This window comes from Chiloscyllium plagiosum, unplaced genomic scaffold (assembly GCF_037043375.1).
Source record: "Chiloscyllium plagiosum isolate Xiang-an unplaced genomic scaffold, Cpla_swu_hap1 HiC_scaffold_1, whole genome shotgun sequence".
Lineage (NCBI taxonomy): Eukaryota > Metazoa > Chordata > Chondrichthyes > Orectolobiformes > Hemiscylliidae > Chiloscyllium > Chiloscyllium plagiosum.
Window position 1 is genome coordinate 150,570,130 of NW_028270139.1, and position 19,190 is coordinate 150,589,319.

General features: G+C 39.9%; 1 protein-coding gene across 1 annotated transcript in view; it reads left to right on the forward strand.

Annotated features, from left to right (window-relative positions):
* The window catches only part of cdc25b (cell division cycle 25B), a 36,300-nt gene that overhangs the window by 3,331 nt on the left and 13,779 nt on the right, over positions 1 to 19,190 (forward strand). The window contains 7 exon segments of the mRNA XM_043695578.2: positions 4 to 77; positions 3,602 to 3,653; positions 7,721 to 7,762; positions 8,622 to 8,655; positions 12,666 to 12,779; positions 15,739 to 15,849; positions 18,489 to 18,617. Of these exon segments, the coding sequence (XP_043551513.2) occupies positions 4 to 77; positions 3,602 to 3,653; positions 7,721 to 7,762; positions 8,622 to 8,655; positions 12,666 to 12,779; positions 15,739 to 15,849; positions 18,489 to 18,617 (556 nt within the window).

Sequence of the window (19,190 nt, forward strand, 5' to 3'; positions counted from 1 at the left end):
CAGTAATTGCGATACACCGAAACGCAGGCCAAGTGGAGCCGTGTTACTGAAGACGCTCTCATCCGATTCTGATGCAGGTTGGTACTCGATGGGAGTTTAGCATGTCTGAGAAACTGATCTATCCATGCTCCTCCTAATTTTGTAAACTTGTATCAGGTTGCTCCTCAGTCTCCAATGGCTGCAATGAAAACCATCCAAGTTTGTCTAATCTGCTTGACTGATTTCAGTCCTTGAATGTTTGCCATTGCCTCAACTGGCACAAATCAGATTCCATAACACTGGATATGGCAACATTGAAATTGAAATGTTCAGTGATGTTCAATTGTTCGTAACCAGATTGAATAACCGATATCAGGCACCAAGCTTATAATTCAAACAGGAGTTCATTGACCATGTAACTTTAGCACAAAAGCAAATACGATTAATCTATCCAGCTTCTGCAGACTGCTAGGAATGTTTACTTAAGTTACTAGGCTTTTCTCAAACTTTGACTTGGACTATACCTAGACTTCCAAAAGGCCTTTGATAAGGTGCATCAATGGAGTATGCTGAGTAAGGTGAGGCCCATGAAGTTTGAGGTGAGCTACTGGCATGGTTTGAGGATTGGCTGCCTGTCAGAAGGCAGAGTTGGCATAAAAGGTTCTTTTTTGGAATGACAGCTGGTGACAAGTGGTGTCCTGCAGGGTTCAGTGTTGGGTTCGCAGTTGTTATAACTGATCTGGGCGAAGAGTGGGGCATTCTGGTGAAGTTTGCTGATGATACGAAGTTAGGTCGACAGGCAGATAGTTCTGAGGAGGTAGGGAGGCTACAAAGCTTTAGGCAGTTTAGGACAATGCATTCCTGGCATTTCTTGGACCAGTGAGAGGTCTTGAACTTTGGAAAAATGAATACCGGTATGAACTATTTTCTAAACAGTGAGAAAATTTCTAAAGCCAAAGTACAAAGGGATCTGGGAGTGTTAGTCCAGATTCTGTAAAGGTTGACTTGCAGATGGTTAAGAAAGCAAATGTAATTTTGTCATTTATCTAGAGGGTTGGAATGTGAAAGCAGCGATGTGCTACTGAAACTCTATATAAAGTTCTGGTTCGGGCCAATTTAGAATACAGTGCCCAGTTTTGTGCCCCATACCTCAGGAAGGACATACTGGCACTTGCGCGTCTCAAGCGGTGAATCTCACGGATGATCCCTGGAATGGTAGGCCTAAATACGATGAATGGCTGAGATCTGAGGATTGTATTCATTAGAGTTTAGGAAGTTGAGGGGAGGTCTAATCAAAACTTACAAGATGGTGCATGGCTTAGAAAGATGGACGCTGGGAAATGGTTTCTGTCAGGTGGGGATGCTAGGACTTGTGGGCACAGTCTTAAAGTTAGAGGGGGGTCAATTTAGAATGGAAATGAGGAGACTTGTCTTCAGCCAGAGAGTGGTGGGCCTGTGGAATTCATTGCCCATGAGCACAGTGGAGGCCATGATGTTAAATGTCTTCAAGGCAGAAATTGATAATTCCTTGCAAGATTATGAATTTAAGGGATGGGGGAAGCGTACTGGTAAGTGGTGTTGAAATGCCCATCAAGTTCAAAGTCATCTGACTGTCAGGGCTGAGTGGGACTGAGAACAAAGGTTACTATTTCAAATTTTGTGGTTAACAAGTGAAACATTCATTTTATTCAAGTTAAAAGCAATTTCTTGGTGTGGCTGACTGATCTACTGGTCTCAGCATTTTGTTTGAAACTAGTTTTGTAATATGCAAGTTTGCCCTTGTTGTTTTACAAGTATTTGTAAATTTCATTGGTTGGCTGCCAACTTGTGGTTTCCTGCTAGTTCATTGAATGCTATCTTTTGCCACACCCAAGGTAGAGTTGTCATTAGCTGTTAGCCTGCCTGAGTGGCACAGACTGCTCCAGTTTACCACATTAACTCCAGATCAAGGAAGAATCCTGAGTGGCCTAAAAAGTGTATTGATCTCTGGACAAACAATCTTCCATTTTACATGGACAAACCATTCTGCACTACTTTGCAGTGATATTTCCATTGTTAGTAAAAGCACAAGTTTAGGCTTGTAAATGCAAAAGTTGATTCCTGACTGCTTGTTGCTGATGCTATCAGATTGTACCCCATGTTCCACACATGCAACTGGAAAAGTCAACATGATTTACGTTTAAATGCTTTGCCTTTTTCACGTCTTGTGTGCATTAATTGCTGCTTTATTGCCGCAATATAAAACGGTTACATCAAGGAAGAAATGTACCGAACCAGAGGACACAGCTTAAAAATACGGGGTAGGCCATTTAGGACAGAGATGAGAAACTTCTTCACCCAGAGAGTAGTGGCTGTGTGGAATGCTCTTCCCCAGAAGGCAGTGGAGGCCCAGTCTCTGGATTCATTTAAGAGTTGGATAGAGTTCTCAAATATAGTGGAATCAAGGGTTATGGAGATAAGGCAGGAACAGGATACTGATTAAGGATGATCAGCCATGATTATATAGAATGGTGGTGCAGGCACGAAGGGCAGAATGGCCTACTCCTGTACCTATTATCTATTGTCGTCTTCTATATTTTATCAAATTAATTTGATAGCAAGTTCCATGATAAAGGAAGTTGAGTTGAATAGCGCAGATGCATTTAAGGAAAGTATAAAGGTAAATATTTTGTTTTATTTAAATTTGACTCGTGTTACTAGTTCATTTTTGAATGACCTTTACGAGAATTGATCCAAACAAGTACTACTTGCATTGTGGCTATTGTGTATAATTTTATGGCAGAAAATCTGAATGCCACCTCCCATTCTACCAGTTTTTTCAATTTTAAGGTTTCTTTCAATCTATAGAGTAAATGTAAAATTAAGAGCTATCCTGGGACCAAACAAAGAGTACCACAGCTTTGAAATTCGCTTTGATTCACTTCACTGTACCTGTTTTGATACTACTTGGAGTCCTTCCACTGGCATCTTGCTAGCTGCTCTCAACTCCAGCACTTCAGAGGTAGTCTTTGGATGTACAAGGAGCTTGAGATGGTCATAACTTGTCTTCCTATGAATAAAGAGGAACTGCAATTACTGTACAGTAACTTGATTTTTATTCCATTTGTATAGTCAATATTCAGTTGGGATTTACTTTGCACTTTAGATGTCAGCTGCCTTTATGCAAAGAGATACTTGGTTTACAGGAAGTGTAAAAAAGTGATTTCTGGAATGAGGGATTGCTTGACCAGTAGATGTGCTGTAAAATCTCTATAATCTTTAATATAGAAGCTGATATATTGAAACATCTAAAATTGGGCTGAAGGCCACTGTACAGAATGATCTCTTGGCTAGAGTTCTTGAAGCCAGGCATCCATCTTTACAGTTTGTGGTTGGCCATTAAGATTTTCATGAGGATTTGTTTTACTCAAGGTTGTGAATGTTTGGAATTTTCTAGCCCCAGAACTATGCAGGTGCCATGTCATTATGTTGAATTCAAGCCATTAGCAAGGCAAGTGAAGTTAGTTCAGCCAAAACTGGAATTGAATGGTGGAGTAGGCTTGAGAGCCTGATAGCCGAGTCCTATTTTTACTTTGTGTTAAGAGACAAGTAACTGATTAAATTGTCCTAATTGTTTTACTAGGGCTTTGTATGGATTCCCCAAGTCCAATGGATGAAAAGGCAATCAATGAAACGTAAGTTTCCACTCCCCTTGGTTAAGCTTGGATGATGATTAGGCAAAGTATTAACTAAAAATACTTGGCAACCAATGGAAATTTCATACTGGTTGCTACTGTGTTTAAAAAGGTATGTGTATACCAATGGCTTGCATTTTGCAAATTGAAGTGACCAGAACATTTTGCTGCTTTCACTCTGGCTATATGTAAAATTCAATTTCTACCTAAATTTACTGATTCTTCAGCTATTTGTGTGGCTTTCTCCATTCATCAGACTTGCTGACACCTATTTCCAGATTCCTGGGCTTGCTGATATTAATTACGTGCTCTTCTACTCCCAACAACAGCTTCTGCAAGTAGCACTTTACAATACATGAAACTGCCTGGTGTGTCTGTGCTTGTACCTTCTGAGAAGTTCTTTTAATTTGCTGTTTTTGTCCCATACTAACCTGCATTTTACCCCCCTCACCAAAACTTTCATGAGTTTTGACATTCTTGATTCAATCTTCATCTTTGCTGCATTAGCAATATTTCCACTATTTAAATTTTATCTCCAGTCTTCCTTCCGCGTTGTTAAAAATCACAACAACTTTGTACACCCCAGTGCAACACCGGCATCTCTAAACCAAGTTATGTGGTTTGTATGATGGGAAATGGCTGATATCACTCCATATAAGCATTGTTTCAGTTTCAAAATGGTGGCTCTTGTTTCACTTCATTTTATCCTCCAGTTCCAAATGTTGTTTCGAGGTGTCTTGCTAGTGCATGTGGATAGAATTTTGGATAAAAAGTTGTATATTTCTGTTGCAGTGCATCCAGTTGAGTACCATATTGTTCTTGCCTCATGAACAAATGTTTGCAGTAGAGGGTTGTTGCCCAATGAATGGGACTAAAGTGAGGGTATTCTTTTCTAGCTACGTTCAGTTGCGCACATTGTACTACCTAACACCGTCAGTTTTGGCCATGTGCTGTCTTCATGTTTTTGGTTCAGAATCAGCCCCATTGTGTATACCTTTCTTCAATCAGGTCGGAAGTTTTAATTAGATTAATGGCTAATTGTGCTTTGGTGTTTTTTAACTTTGAATGTCATTCCTGCTGTTTAGGTTCTGAATAATTCTTAAAGGAAATTGTATAGTGCCTATGACTTCTGCTTGTACTGAGTGTACGTTGGCCTTGGGTAACTAGTTGGCTGTGGATATGTGAATGAACTTCAGTGTGTGAAGTTTGTGCTCTGGATTTGGTGGTAGTATCTTTGTTCCAAGCAGTTCAGCCCTATATCCTTGCTCAAGAGCATCTGAACTCTACTGAAAATCAATTATCCCTAGATTTGTAATGTCATCAAGGTCCTGTCTGTCTAAGGTCAAGGATACTGCATATTCAAACTAGTTTTTTAAATAGTTTGCATATCAAATAAACCAAGAAATAGGAATAGCCTTCAACTTGAGTGGATTATGCCTCCGCTGACATTCCTCACATTTGCAGGCCTCTCTTCTCAGTGGCCCTTGTGTCTCCTACCAATCTATCCATCTTGACCTTGAGAAAACACAAGTGTTCTGCCCCAAAGCTCTGGCAAAAAATTCCAAAGGGACTCAACCCTCAGGAAATTCCTTCTCTCTCTCAAATTGGCACCCCCTGTTCTGTTAGCATGGATAACTGACTAAAGATGTGGAGGCAAGGTGTCCCCATTTCTAAAACATGTGGAGCAGCAAAATTTCCTCTGCATGAAACTTGAAGAATTAAGTATAAGCATTCAGGTCAAATGTGAGGGCAGAAATGAATTTTTTCAGAATGTAGCCTGGGCCTTGTGCTCTTATTTTTTATACTGTCTGTGGTTTGTGGTGTTTATTTCAAATCCATTATCAACAAATAATAACAGATATTACCTCCTGTTAATAATCTGACATGTTTAATCTGACAAATCAGATGTTAAAAAAACTAATGGGAAGAAGCCAAAGAGCATTGACAATCCTCCGACCTTCTTACATGCAATGTCAGTTAAATTTTAAAAGGCTTAAAACTGTATGGTTGCAGTCATATTATTGAGAAATTCAGCCAGTTATGGAGAATAAGTTTTTTAACTGCCCTATTCAACCAGTGCTTGTTAATGCTAACTCACCATGTAAGTAAGTAGGCTCAATAAATCATCAATGGATTCCCCACTCCATCTGCTCTTTACGAAACATTCAACTGCAACCTATATCCAACTCAGTGAATTCTACAGTCTTGCTGTGCTAAATGTTTCATTAAAATCCCTTTAGTTCTCAATTTTCTACTTATCCTGTCCCATCCTTGCTCAATTGCAAGCACACTTATGTTTTTAATTTCTAAACTGAAGCCTTGTTTCCCCTCAACTGAAATATCTGAGAAAATCATCTCCAATATTGTAATGTTCATTAGTACTACTCATTGAGAATAAACACTTCGCCTCTTAACTTTTGATTCTTGTAGAAATTACTTTATCAGCCTGGAGATTTAAGCAACCTTCATTTCATGAAGTGAAAGTGATCAACTCTTTAAAAATCACTCTTGCAACTCATGCAATAGTAGCCATGTTGTTGTCACTTGCTCTTGTACCTCTCACCCCAGGGTTCTATTGCCTCTGTCAGGGTTGTACAGTACTACAGAAGTGGTTTGACTTTGTATGGAATCAATCTCCAACTGGTTATTAGTGATGACCTTTCCTAACATTGTTTTCAATGGAGCTGTTTGCTGTGGAGCCTGTTGCTTTTTCACTCTGTATAAAAAGGCCAGTTGCATGCTGGTGAAGTTGTAATTATTCGTTGCACCAGCTAGTCGTCTGGGTTTGACTTCCAGCAGCAGTGTTTTATTTGCATCTTTTAATTAACAAGGCCAGACTGTTTGACATCACTGGCAAATTTCCCCACAAATCAATTAGACTTGAGTCAGGCAATACTAGTTTTTGTTTCTCATCTGCCTCAGATACTGCTTCAATACCTGCAAGCTTATGTCTTATTCTGTGCTCAGTCTCAGTTCGTACTTATTTTTATTTAGATGTTTTGGCCATTGATTTATTGCATTTGTTTCATTTTAAGCTTGCTGTTGCTGCTCATCTTTAAGATTGTTTGCTATTTAAGGATATTGGCTCACTAACCATTTCCTTCAGTTGTAGCAATTTTTGAAAGTGGACTCTTGCCAACTTTACAGTTCAATAGCTATAGGTTATTATCTTGTTTAATATTTTGCACTTAGTACAGGCAAACTCATAAAAGCAGCATTAGAATTTCCATTTTAGTGAGCTATTTATTAACTTTTCAATAGAGGTCAAAATCATTCTCTCATTGCTGTCTGCATGCTACTGCAATAAACTCTTCCAAGAGACTTTCATTTAATTGTAGGGTTGGTGCATGCATAGTCCCATCTGTTGCTGTCTTAGACAGCTGTACATGGTTAGTAGCACATCCTGAAAGGAAAAAGCCTGTCTCTTCTGCTTGACTAATTCTGTTGTGCTGTCTTTGTTACGCCACACTTGTGTCTTCCTGACTGTGGCACTGATTAAATGTGGTCAGCTGTAGGGTCAGCCCTTTAGAACTCCTTTGGATGGCATATGGCGACTGAGGCTAATCTGTCTGAGACAAAAGAGGTTCATTTGCATACAGGTGGCAAGCAGTGAGCCCAAAGGCCATCATGTGAATATGCTAATGCAAATTTTGCCCCCATTCAACTGAGCTGAGGGTGCTTGGAATCTTCGTAGACTTTGTAGAATGCCTATATTAATCACATTTAAGTTCACTTGCTACTAATGGACAGATGTGAAGCCACTAAGTATTAAAGATGTCATGAGTTTAACCATGTGAATATAGTGCTATCTACCAATATTGAAACAAGGTTTTGAAATGGTGAATGTGTTTTCAGTTTTCAAATAATGCTTTCTGACCAATGTTACATGAAAAACTGGTTTTGAAATAACAGAACCTCACCTCATTTTGTTTATACGTGGTACAAACGTAAACCTAAGTTCTGGCTAATTCATTGACCTGCTCTAGTTTTGTCATGCCTCTTTAAAAGCTGCTTTCTGATTTGGTAGTTTATTCTTGATTTGATATCTGTTTGTTACTTTCTTATAGGTTTGAAAAGGCAATATTAGAATCTGGAAAAGTGAACACTAAGTAAGTAACCCTGTGGCCTGAAGTTTCCTTTTTTTAGCACTCCGCATGGTTAATATATACATTGTGAAAAGGCATTGAGGTCATCTAGTGAGGTTGTTGACATGACTTTTAAAAACATTTTGCAGCTGTTCTTTTAGTGGTAAAGCTGGATTATTTGACAGAGTTGAATTTTTCTTTTTCCTCGTTTTTCCTGACATGGTTTACTCTTGCACACATCAACTCCTTGTTCCTCTTGTTTTCCTTCCCACTACCCTACCACCACCCACCAAGCTAAACTGACTATTAACAAATCTGCAGGACTGTTTTGTGTTTTAAGTGCTTTATTCTCCATTCCAGGGTGACAGTGATTCCATGTCTATCTCTGCACATTCCATTAGAATTGATATATAACTGGGATGCATTCTTATGGTAATGGTGGCAGTGTGAGTCACCATTCTTTAATAAATTTGTAGTTTTCCCCTCTTCCCTCATTGCTGTGATCTTGACTGACTGGAATGAACCTGTTAATAGTAGTGTTGGCTTTAACGGGTCCAGGAAAATACCTCTATTGTAGCTGTCTGATTCTTGGTGCACTCTTTACTCATCAGGCCAGTACATCCATCATTTATGATTAAAGATGAACTCAAATTGATATTTGGTACTATTCAGAATCATAAAGCATGATTTTTTTTTAAACCACCTTGTTTGTGGGAAGTTGAGACCTGATGTGGTTGGGGTTGACCATTGTATATGTTTTAGACTGGAGTTCTTGTAAAAGGGGTTAAATATTGAAGTCCTTTTATGGTGAAGAAAAAGGGGGAGAAGTTTGTCAACTCTGACAAGCCGTTTTGTTAACAATCTTTCTATGGTTTTTTTTCAGAAAAATCCCCATAAGAAGAATAAACTCCCTTCCGGTGAGTTCTTTCACTGGATACTGGTTTTATACACCATGGAACTTGACTTTTAAACTTAATTTTAGGAACCATTCTGGTTACAAATTGATATTTTTAAAACCTGCTACATAAGCTGTGGTGGCAACCAATGCAGGTTACCAGTCAAAACATTAGCCTTTTCCTATCCATAAGGTTTTAATAGTGGAATATAAGCTAGTGATAGAGTGGCACCTTTGTTTACAGAACAGTATATTTATTATTCCTAAGAATGTAACACAAGGGATCATCTAGTTAGCTCTTAAAAAAAAAATTAAATAGTTGCTAGAGGGTAAAAATAGCAGCAGAATATTATGCTTCTCGTGAAATGTGCACAATAAGTTTGAATGTCTTCCTGTATCTACAGGAAATGTCCAATTGCAGCTCCTGTCTGATCGCATGGATTGGATGCAGTGGCAATTGGAATAAGCAGGAGGTTTTAGAAACCTGTTCAGATGCATGACCACTAGAAGGGGCAGGGGTCCACTGTGGCTATCTCCCCAATTAGTGTACAGTTGGAGTAGGGGCAAGATGTCACACAATAGTGACTAAAGTCTGTACCAAGCATGCTGCCATTCTAAACTAATCTGAACTTATGGTAACTGGTGTTCAGGTTTCTTCAATTTCCATTAGCACAGTCATGGTAAGCCAGAGTCTGTTCCTGTGGTATTCTGTTGATCTGAAATTTCCTATTTCATGAAGGATGCTCCATTTGACAGGTGAGAAATCCTGTGATTCATCGATGTAGATCAGAAGAATTTCCTGGTGGCTTTATAAAACACTTTCAGTTTGTCAATGTTCAGTGCACAGATGAGCAATGAAAGAGCATAGTCTCTGGAAATGTGATGCCCCAAGATAAATCAATGTGCAGCTGCTAATCAGAATTGTCACAGTTGATGTAATCACCAGATGCCTATGTACACTTGCTTGAAATTCATTCTAGAAAAACAATCTGACCAGACTTGAAATCAATGCAACTTTGTGTGGTGCCTTTAACAATTCTAATTGGATTAGAAACAGTTGGGTGCCAGAGTGTGCTGTTTGTCAATCAAGTCCACTCAATTCAGCATATCTCTAGAAATCTATTGCTGAATATGTTCATAGGAAAAACTGCAAGTTTATCACCTTTTGAAGACATTTCTTCTAATCTCAGACTGAAATGGTTTATGTATTGTGACACCATAACTCATGTTCTGGCTTCTTGGCTGGGGGATGTCACTCCTCTATCCACTTGAGCAGTACTCAGATTTTATTGAGATTTCCTATCATTCTCAATCTCCAGTTAATGAAAGTCCAGTTGATCTGATCTCTCCTTGTCCCACAAATCAGTCTAGTGAACCTTTGCAGTACATTCTGACAATGCCTCTCATTGGGTAAGGGTATCAAACTATGCACTGTGTAGTCCAGATGTAGTCTTGAAGCCCTGTGCAATTGCAGTAAGACGACTTTGTTCCTGTACTCAAATGCCTTATGAAGGCTAACATGCCATTTGCCTCTTAATTGTTTTCATTTATGCGACATGGTCATTATGGCTGGTGTTGAGGACAGTGAAGGCAGGCCACATTGCTGTAGATTGCACAAAGCTGGAGCTGCTAGGAATAGCTGATTTCCTTCCCTAAAGGACATTAAGCCAAGGTTTTTATTATTGAGTTGTTGCATGTTTGACAATATGTAGTTTTATTCCAGGTTTTTATTGAATTTAAATTTCACCATCCCCCAGAACACCTGTTTCTAGTTTGGTAGTCCAGTGAAATCTCAGTCTGCATGCTTGCTTTCTGTGACTGGTCTGAAAGGCATCCAGATTTCTTTTGTACATCAGCATTTTTCCAATCTATCATTAAAATGTTCTGTTCATGCTGATGTGGACAACTTTAAATTTATTCCTATTAGTGGATTTGTCTCATTTATCGACTGATTCTAGTTTAAGGCCTTCTAGAGGTACTAGAAAACCTTAGGCGTTGGTCCTGGACCTGCTGTGTGTAAACTAGCTATACAGATTCTATTCCCCTAAATTGATCCTGATGCCTCAAGAATGTTAACCCTTTCCCCTCATCACCTGCACCATTTCACCAGCCATTAATTCATTTGGTTTGTGGATTAGTGGTGCTGGAAAAGCACAGCAGGTCCAGCACCACTCTAATTTAGATTTTGGTTTCCAGCATCTGCAGTTCTTGTTTTTACCTAATTCATTTGGTTTGTTCCTACATAGAAATACTAGCACCACTAAGTATGAACAACAGCAGAAACACAACTGTTAGTGGGACTGATAATCCACAGATCTAGCTAATTATCTGGAGACTAGCTTGAATTCTGTAACAACTGAATTTAAATTTGATTCCTAGGAATAAAAATTGTGCGAATTTAAAAACATTTGTAAATCTTTTTTCAGTGAAAAATATTGCCTTGCCTTTGCACAGTCTCGCTACCATCTGAACCAGCTTAAACTGAGCTCAATTACAAGTGGGCATAAGCATGGGAACAGGAGCAGGTCATTCACAATTCAACCTTGGCTAATCAAACATCTTGAATGCCCTTTTGTAAACCCCATCCTCATTTCTGATTATCTGTATGGACTCTGTCAATCTCTACTTTAAACCTACTCAGACTGAGCCTCCACACCCCTTTGTTGTAAACAATTAAGTTTGCAACCTGAATTAAAAAAAAACACTATTCTGCATCTCCAAGTGGCATCCCCCTTTGTGGCATGGTGGCTCAGTGATTAGCACTGCTGTCTCAGCGCCAGGGACTTGGGTTCGATTCCCACCTCTGGCAACTCTGGAGTTTGCCTATTCTCCCCATGTCTGCATGGGTTTCCTCCACAATCCAAAGTGTGCAGGTTAGGTGAATTGGCCATGCTAAATTGTCCATAGTGTTCAGGGATGTGTAGGTTAGATGCATTAGTTGGGGGGAATGTAGAGTGAAATGGGGACATCAGAGGAGCAGGAAAAATCAACGTTTTGAGCAAAAGCCTTCCATCAGCCCATTCCTGATGAAGGACTTTTGCCCGAAATGTTTTTTTTTCCCTGCTCCTTGGATGTTGCCTGACCTGTGCTTTTCTAGCACCACTCTAATCTACAGCATCTGCAGTTCTCACTTCCCCCAAAGGGGAATGGGTCTGGGTGTTCAGAGGGTCAGTGTGGACTTGCTGGACTGATGGGCCTGTTTCCACACTGGGAATTCCAGTTCTATTTTTGTTCCTTTTGCTCTACACACTCTCCAACCACGGGAAGTGCATTACTACCCTCTCTCTCTCCCTTTTAGTGTTTTGTAAGTTTCAATGCAGTCACATCTCTTAAACTTGAGAATGCAGGCCTAGTTTGCCCAGTCTCTCCCTTCATGATCATAGTCTAGTAAAGCTTTGCACTCCCTCTGGGAATATCTTTCCTGAGATAAGAGATCAAAACTTCATAGAGGAGTTCAGGTGTAGCTTAACTGAGCTCCATCCAATTGAACTAAAGTTTAAGATGCTGCACTCCTTGGTTCAAATCCTCTTGTAAGAAAAGTTACACTCCATTAGCCTTCTGAGTAGCTTGTGAAACTTTCATGTTAGCCTTCATGGGTTTATTGACAAGGAGACCTTTGTCCACTTGTACATCTTTCTAGTTAGGAAATAACGTGCATTTGATCCTCTACCAAAGTGGATAACCTTTTTCCAATTGATCTTATGCCTTTTAGATCACTTATTTTTGCAAAGGAAGTGTATTCAGGCAGAGTACCCTAAACGTTGGCAACCTTCTCTTTCAGTGTTTTCCCTGCCTATTCCGAGCATTTTTCAATAAATGGCTTACCTTACCTGTGCTGCCCACATCCATAAATGCTTAACCTAAACGCTATAGACAACAATGATATCTTTATGCATTGCAATTGACTGCCATCATTCTAGGTGCTCTGACAGATTGTGATCTAGGTCTACTGTAGAAATGATTTGGTCATATATACACAATATGCTGAAATGCTATAATGAGGTGCTAAGCCATTTGCTTTCTAATTTCTAGATGAGGCTTCTAGGATCAAGTCCTGCATTGAAGTCAAGCCAGTGCAATTCTCTGGATTCAGAAGTATTTCATGAAGGAAGTGGCACCCTCTCTACTGAAGAAAACAAAGAAAACGTAAGGTCCTTGAGCAAAACAATTTGTTCGAATTAAGTGTAAAATAATTGTATGTTGAGTCTGTTTACTTAAAACTGAAGCTTGAGTGACAGTGTTGCTTTTGGAAATACTGAAGGTAGAGTAAGGAAGTGATATCATCTGCAGTGATGTTAAACAGTTGGAAATACTGGATACTGCAGCAGCGATGGGCTGTGACAACATTCCAGCAATACTACTAAAGACGACTAAATTTGTTGCTTCCCCAGCCAAGCTGTTTCAGTATAGTTAAAACACTGCCTGGTAGATGGAAATGTGTAAAATTGCCCAGTTATATCCTGTACCTAGAGGACAAAATCCAACCCAGACAATTGCTGTCCCATCAGTCTACTGTCAATCATCAGTAAAGTAATTGAAGTTATCATCAGTGCTATGAAGCAGTACCTGCTCAGTGACACTCAGTTTGGGTTCCACCAGGGCCACTCCACTTCTGACCTCATTACAGCCTTGGTTAGAACATGGACAAATGAGCTGAATTCCAGAGGTGAGTGATAGCCCTTGGCATAAAGGCTGTACTTGACTGGCATCAAGGACCTAGAACATAGAACATTACAGCGCAGTACAGGCCTGTCGGCCCTTGATGTTGCGCCGACAGGTCAAACAATCTGAAGCCTACGCTATTCCATGTACTTCCATATGCTTGTCCAATGACGACTTAAATGTACTTAGTTGGCAAATCTACTACTGTTTGCAGGCAAAGCATTCCATACCCTTACTACTGAGTAAAGGAGCTCTAGCAAAACGAGTCTATAGGTACTGAGGATAAGCTTTCCGGTGGCTGGAGTCGTACCTGGCACAAGCTCCCTCAAAGTTACCACCCAAGTGGATAGGGTTGTTAAAGCATATGGTGTTTTGTCTTTCATTAACTGGGGGTTTCGCTCCAGCTCCATAAGTCCCTGGTGAGACCACACTTGGAATATTGTGTCCAGTTCTGGTCTCCCTACTACAGGAAAGATTGAGGCTTTGGAGAGATGTGCAAAGAAGATTTACCAGGATGTTGCCCTGGACTGGAGGGCTTGCCTTATAAAGAGGGGTTGACTAAGCTTGGACTTTCTCTCTAGAGAGAAGGAAGAAGTGCCCTGATTGAGGTATACAAGGTAATGAGAGACATGAAACAGTCATTAGCCAGAGACTTTTCCCAGGGCAGGATTGACTAGCACAAGGGTCATAATTTTAAGATATTAGGAGAAAGGTATAGAGGGGATGTCAGAGGTAAGTTCTTTACATGGAGAGTTGTGATTGCATGGAATGCGTTGCCAGTGTTAGTGGTGGAAGCAGTCATTAGAGACATTTAAGTGACTGCTGGATATGCACCACATGTGAATTGAGGGGTGTGTAGGTTACGTTATTTTTACATTAGGATTAATCCTCAGCACAATGTTGTGGGCCACAGGGCCTGTTCTGTGCTGTACTTTTCTATGTTCTGAGTTCCTCCGGGAAGTGTCCTAGGCCCAACCATCTTCAACTGGTTCACCAAAAGGCCTTGAGTGGGGTGGTTTGCTAATTGCACAATATTCAGTACTATTTGTAACTCCGATACTGAAGCAGTCCATTTTCAAATAAGATCTGGACAATATTCAGCTTGGGCTGACAATGGTAAGTAATGCTTGTACCCCACAAATGCTGGCTAGATCATTAAAAAGATGCAATCTAACCACCACTCCTTGACTTTTAATGGTGTCACCATCATTGAACCCCTCATCACAGTTATGACTAAATATCAACTGGACTCGCCTCAAACACTGGCTACAAGAGAAGAACAGATGAGGGATACTGCAGTGAGTAACTCTCCCCCTGTCCCCTCTACAGGGCTCCAGTCAGGAGTGCACTGAATACTCCCCCCTTTGCCAGGATGAGTTCAGCCCCAACAAACCAACTTGACAATCTCCAGGACACCAGTCCACTTGGCATCACATCCACTTCCTCCAACACTTAGTGTGCTATATATGATGCAGCAGAAATTCAAAGATTTTCAGACAGCACCTTCCAAACCACCTCCACCACCACCATCATTTCAATGTAAAAGTACAACAGATACAATGGCATTGCCACCTGGAGAATCCTCTCCAAGCCACTATTGTGATAGAACCCCTCTCTTCCATAGGAGTACAGCTTGAACAGCCCTAAAGCTTTGTCCTGGATTGTCATACAACCTGCTTGATTGGCACATCATTCACTCCATCCACCACTGCTCAGCATCAAGTGTATTGCCTTCAAGGTGCACTAAAAATTCACCAAGGCTTGTTTGTGTTTTCAAAGTGAAAAACTAAAGCCAAAAGAAAATCTGCTCCCTCTCTCCTTCAGTTACTGTAAGCTGTGATTTATGAAAGTCACTGACCGAGTGAAACAGTCAGCCTGTCTCCCATAAACCTGTGAAAGAATCTGGAGAAGAAAAATTAAGTGGTGGTCTGATCAGTTCAAGAATCATTTGAGAAAACTGATTCGGGACTGCTGACTGCTTTCCAGTCCTGTCCTTTACCCAGGACAGCCTTAATCTAAGGGCAGGTTAGCTTTACCCAAAGGTAACGTGCTGATTGATAATTGTTTACCTGAAGCTAAAGTCTGTTTTATCTTGTAATGAATAGTCATTCTTGAGTAAAAAAGTCTGGTCTCTGCTTTGTCAACCTGGGTATAAAAGACATGAAAATAGGGGAATTCTGCATAATTGTGTGATATCTTAAACTTGGTTTCTTTAGTCATTTTTTTAATTTCAGACTTTGGCTTGAGTGCCATTTAGGTTAACATCATGCCTTGTGACAATGGGTTAAATGCTGCTTTGTACTATTTTCTTTTTCTGTAACTGACCAGATGGTGCAATAATTTTGCACCAACTTTCTTTCAGATATTTGGGAGAAAATTGTGCATAGATGGGCTTTTGTGCTACTTGTTTTTGCAAATGAACTCACTTTCTGCCTCTTTGCAGGAAGGATTTGAGTTCAAAAAGCCAGTTCATCCAGTTTCTCGAAACCGTCTCTGTACCTTCTCTAGTGGGAGCCGACAAGATCAGAGACCAAGCTCTGCACCTGCATTAATGGCAAGTAACAATTTTTAATTACAGCTACTGAAAGGAGCTCAGTTGCCAAGCGTGATCTGGTGTTCAGAAGGACACCAGGCAACACCATAAGATAACTTTGTACTACAAAGAAGTTGGTTAACTATGGCATTGCTACTCAAAATGAGGTTCCCTATGTACTTTATACAAATTGTACATTTGTTTGCAGACACCAATCCCTGAATAACAATACACAGGTCCAAGAATTGAAATTATTCTGGTTGCAGACAATGTTTTAAGCTGTTCATTTTTAATGACCTTAACAAATGGGAAGCCTGTTGCTTTCTCTAAGACAATACCTCAGACAATCGCACTCAACAGCAATTTTTTAATGGTATTTAAATGGTCTTAATTAGCATTCTTGCATTCAGCCAGTTGATTAGCTTCACATATCTCTTTAAAATTGCTCTAAAAACTGCTAAAAATTTGAAGTAGGAAAATGTAAAATATTTTAGTGGCGATAGGAGAATTGATAGTGGTGAGTGGGGCAAGATGGTTGAATCTAAATAGTAATTTTCTGAAGATATGCAAGGAATTTGTCAAATAGATGACTGAGGGATTGTGTAACTGAAAAGCTTAAAAAAAAAAAATCTGTGCTTGAAAAATTGGTTGGATTGAGGGTTGATCAATGAACTTGAGTTCCTGCTGACTGGATTTACATTTGCTATTTTCCAATAGGAAAGAAGGGGCAGTGACAAAATACAGCCCTACTGTCTAGTAGGGTAGAGGTCTGACGAGAATGTGATAATTGAGCATTTAGAAATGGAAAGGAAAAAGCATTTTACAGAAAGATATCCTCTTGGCAGACTCTTGTCAATCTTACCTGTGGATGTAGCATATTTGATTTTCAGAAGGCTTTGCTAAGGTCCCACAGGCTAATAAATTTGGAACATGCCCATCTTGGATGGGAATGTACTGCTATGGGTTGGTTGGTTAATACAGCACAGACAAAAATGATCCACCTCAGGATGGCAGGTTACCAGTAGGTACTGTAAATTTGGTGCTAAGCCCACAATCTTGATTTGAGGGCCAATTATTTCCAATCTTGCTGATGACACCAAACTGCATTGGGGTGCAAGTTGGTTACAAGGAGGCTTCAAGGTTTGGGCTTGCTGTGAATGGGTTAGCACATGACAAGTGGAATATAATGTAAGTGTAGTTTTTCTCCTATATAATATACTGAAATTAGGGACTTAACTAATGTTCTGGAACCTGGGTTCAAAGCCCACAATTGAATTGAATTAAATAAAAATGTGGAATTGAGTCTATTGATGACTAACTCCATTGTCAATTGGGGAAAACACCATTTGACTTCAGGAAGGAAATTGCCACAAGTAACCTACATATGACTCCAGACACAACAATGTATTTGACTCTAATTCCCTCATAGCCTAGCAGCCAGGTATTGCTGTAAACAGTCAAATGAAACTGATGGACCACTTGGCAATTGTCAATGACAGTATCAGTGGAGACAACATTCCACCTTGAATTGAAATGCCCTCCATGTTAATAGGCGCTACTACTTTATAAACGAGACAGACTTCAAGACTGACATCTACAACTCAGCACTGGGCTATTAGCAGGAACAGATTTTCACTCCACAATCTGTCACCTCCTAACTTCTCCCCCACCTCACTCGGCCATTATCCCCACCCACTGACGACTCAGCTACTGAAGCAGTTCATGTTTGAATGCAACAATATTTGGACAATAACCAGTTTGGGCTGGCGAGTAACATTTATGCCACATCTGGGTAATGACCATCTCCAATAAAATCTAACTACCATCCTTTGACATTCAATTATTACTATCAGTAAGTCACCTATTAGTGACATCGTTGGGGCCTACCATTGACCAGAAACTCAACTGGAGTTCTGTAGTAAATTACTTGCCTGACTCCCTAAAGCCTGTTCATCATCCACAAGGTATAAGTCAGAAATGATGAAACTGATCTAGATGGGTGCAGCTTCAAGATCTTAATTCATTTGTGGAATGTAGGTGCTGCTGGCTGGCTTGATGTCAAAACAATTTGGATTGCTTGATGGGCACTGCGTCCACTCCTTCACCTGTTGACGCTCAGCAGTGTACCATTTACAAGATGCACTGCATAAATTCACCAAATCCTCCACTCCAAACTCATCACTACTATCCAGAAGATGTATGGGAACGCTGCCACTTGCAAGTTCCCTTCAGAGTCCACTCATCATCCTAACTTGGAAATATATCACTACTTCAGTTCAAAATCCTAGAATTCCCTCCCTAAAGTGAGAGTTAATCTACAGAATATGGACTGAAGTTCAAAAAGACAGTTCACCACACCTTGAGGGCAACTAGGAATGGGTAATGTTGGCTGGCTAGCCAGCCAGCAGCATGTCCCACAATTGCATAAAAAGAATTGCACTTGTTTTCTGCAGAATATAAATTGTACTAGTGCTTTCATGACGTTTGCCTGTATTCTTTGATTTTGCGTTGCTGTTAGAATTTTGGTTTTTCCAGCAGATGAAATTAAATTTGCTGGTTTTGAATATTACTGCTAGTAATCAACCCCAGTAATAATTGCTTAATTTTGAGCAAACCTTATTTTTAGCTTAACCATTAAAAAATTAACTTTTTTCATTTAGTTTTCGCCTAGTATAGGTGATGGGTCAACAGATGTTAGTAGTCCAATCCTTCTACGCAGATCATCACTAACCTCATCAGTTGATGATGAAGATGATGGGTTTTTGGAGTTGCTTGATGAAGATATTGAGGTAAAGCAATTTAGCTGTTAACTAAACGGAGTTTGTGCTAAATAGAGTTGCAGGCACTACTTGTGGAGTCACTTCACTAGCAGCTACTAAATTTTGCAGGTAGAGAAACATTGACTTTTGTTAGTCAGTTCTTCTATAATGTGATGGTTGCATTCTTGTGAAACCCTGTTATGGATAAATTGTACTTTAGAAACTGTGCTTAGTGTTGGAGCTGTAATTGTTACAGCCAACACTTTCAGCTGCAGAAGCTGTATCCCCATCCATCAATTGTGAATGATTGGATGAAATGTTATGACCTTGTAATATTTTACAAAATGCTGTACTCCTTGAATTAAACTGCCCTTTGTCCCTTTATAGAACATTACAAGCGCAGTACAAGCCCTTCGGCCCTCCAATGTTGTCGCCCTGTCATACTAATCTGAAGCCCATCCCACCCACACTATTCCATGTACATCCATTTGCGTGTCCAATGACGACTTAAATGCACTTAAACTTGGCACATCTACTACCGATGCAGGCAAAGCATTCCATACCCTTACTACTGAGTAAAGAAACTACCTCTGACATCTGTCT